Genomic DNA, 2,123 nt, shown 5'->3' with positions numbered 1-2,123 from the left:
GAAGAGAAGAGAAGAGACGAGAAGAGAAGAGAAGGTAACATAGAAGAAAAAGGAACAAAAAGAACAGACCTGCTCGCACCCTACCAGTTGCCAATACAGTTGGGTCTTTCTCTCTCTACAATACGGAATCTAAGACTTGAAAGTGTCTTAAAGGGATTGACTGACCTCGCTAGGATGCAAGAGCTTGTCTACTAGTGACAGCAGGTATGAAGGTTGAAAGATTGCCAAACTCTTTTTGCTCCCGTTGAAGTGCCGAAGCATTTTTCCCAACATCTCCATAAAGCCCTGCCGATTCAAACTTCACCCTCTCAGCTCATAAACACCACCCCAGCTCATAACCTCTACCCCATGGACCTCCCAGCTCATAACCTCGACCCTTTCTCACCTCATACGACGACTGGGTGGGAGAAGTCAGGCCCTTCACGAGCCTCTCACATGCGTACAACAAGTCCGGGAAGGACTCAACCTAAGAGGAGGAAAAAGCCTTACAAGCTTCATGTCACGTCGCACTCTCTTACCAGCTCCATGGAGCTCGAGTTGCTTCCTTTGGGAGATGTCTCGTTGCGACTTTCAAGACAAACGTCCGACAGAATCCGAACAAGTCTGATCAAGATGAACTTTCACTGGCTCTTCTCCTCGCTACTTGCCCGCTCTCCCCCTTCACCTGGCTTGCGCTTTCTGTCTTGTCTTGATATTTGGCGAGCAGATGTCGTTGCGCTGTCCAGCAGTCACAACGTCAAGAAAAGCACAACCCATGCAGTACAGGCCAACCTGTTCGAAGGGATCCCAGAACAGAGTCAAGATTGACTTGCGAGGAAGAGCTTGAGACATGTTGGAGCCTTCAAGGAATTGAAGGCAATCAAAACATGGCTTGAAGCGGATACTGATGAAAGCTTACCTGTCTTCAATGTCCAGTTCCTGCCTGCTATCCTGATGCATTTTCAATTAAATAGCAAGTACGGACCATAACGACGATGATGGACGTGATGATAGGGAATGAGGAGGAGGAGGTGGTGGTGGAGGAGGAGGAGGAGATGATGATGATGATGAAGGTACCATGGTGGTGGTGGTGGTGGTGGTGGTGGTGGTGTTGGTGATTATGATTATGATGTTGATGATGATGGTGGTGATGAAAAGGAGGGGTTGTTTCGATGGTTAGGAGTTGAGAGGGAGAAAACGGAGTTGATAGATATATGAGATCGAGGGAGATTCTGGCCACCTACCTCGGAAAGCTTGAATTCAGCTCTAAAGGAAGCGATCAGTTGGACTCTCGATTCTACAAGGAGTTTGACCTAGACTGCGAAGGTTCGTCTTCTTGTTGCTCAACTTCATTTTCTTCCTCGCTTCTTCCTTCATACGCCTTCTTGCCTTCATCGTCCAACATCACAAAGATGCTGGGCACAACAAGCCAACCTGTGACTTTGTCTCGGGCCCCTTCGGTTTCCTCATGGATCGTTTCTTGTCTATCTTAGCTTGAATAACAGGATTCTCGTATGTTTTCGGAGAACTTTCCTTCCTAGACGACATCATCATCAAGAAACATCTTCACCACCGCTATAAACTCATTTCATGTTACCTCTTTGACTTCTCTCCTCGATCCCCTTTCTTCATCTTCCTATCCTTCATTTCCTTCCCCCCTCGCAGCCGCAGGTCACAGCATGTGCACATCGGCGCTCCTCCTCCTGCAGCGCTGGCTCTCATGCCATGTCCGGCCTGCAAAGGAAGGAAAGAGCGACTAGGCTCCTTGCCCCCGGCATTCAGGGACAAGGCTAGGAAGCAAATCATAAAGATCCGCAGCGCCCTATCCGCATGAATGAGTACACTTGACTTTGAGGAAGGGAGAGGGTTCGTAGGCACCTTGTGCTGTCTTGATCGATAGACATCTTCATCCTACCTCAGCAATCATCTTCCCCGTCCTCCAGGCGATTCTTCCTCCTCCTCTCATTTCCTGTCCTCACTGTCAACCTACCTCCCCTCCCCTCATCTTCCATCTATCGAATATCCTCCTTTCCTCTATCCCCCCTCTCCCCAAACACACACCTCTCCCTCTCCTTTCTATGTCACAGCTCCATTCTCCTCCCTCATTCTACCATCTTCTCCTCTCCTCTCCTCTCCCCTCCCCT

The 2,123-nt window shown here is 49.1% G+C and overlaps 1 protein-coding gene across 1 annotated transcript in view; it reads right to left on the bottom strand.

Annotated features, from left to right (window-relative positions):
- The window catches only part of GUITHDRAFT_119875 (hypothetical protein), a gene marked incomplete at both ends in the record, with an annotated part of 7,064 nt that extends 5,453 nt beyond the window's left edge, over positions 1 to 1,611 (bottom strand). The window contains 10 exons of the mRNA XM_005820872.1: positions 166 to 285; positions 386 to 466; positions 519 to 603; positions 665 to 717; positions 772 to 839; positions 899 to 930; positions 1,224 to 1,245; positions 1,293 to 1,368; positions 1,414 to 1,516; positions 1,577 to 1,611. Coding sequence (XP_005820929.1) covers positions 166 to 285; positions 386 to 466; positions 519 to 603; positions 665 to 717; positions 772 to 839; positions 899 to 930; positions 1,224 to 1,245; positions 1,293 to 1,368; positions 1,414 to 1,516; positions 1,577 to 1,611 — 675 coding nt within the window. The remainder of the gene's footprint in view (positions 1 to 165; positions 286 to 385; positions 467 to 518; positions 604 to 664; positions 718 to 771; positions 840 to 898; positions 931 to 1,223; positions 1,246 to 1,292; positions 1,369 to 1,413; positions 1,517 to 1,576) is intronic.
- Between the last annotated feature and the right edge of the window lie 512 nt (positions 1,612 to 2,123).

The sequence above is a fragment of the Guillardia theta genome (genome assembly GCF_000315625.1).
Source record: "Guillardia theta CCMP2712 unplaced genomic scaffold GUITHscaffold_161, whole genome shotgun sequence".
Taxonomy (NCBI): domain Eukaryota; class Cryptophyceae; order Pyrenomonadales; family Geminigeraceae; genus Guillardia; species Guillardia theta.
The sequence above is the reverse complement of the archived record's forward strand: the minus strand, read 5'-3'. Positions and strand labels throughout refer to the sequence as shown.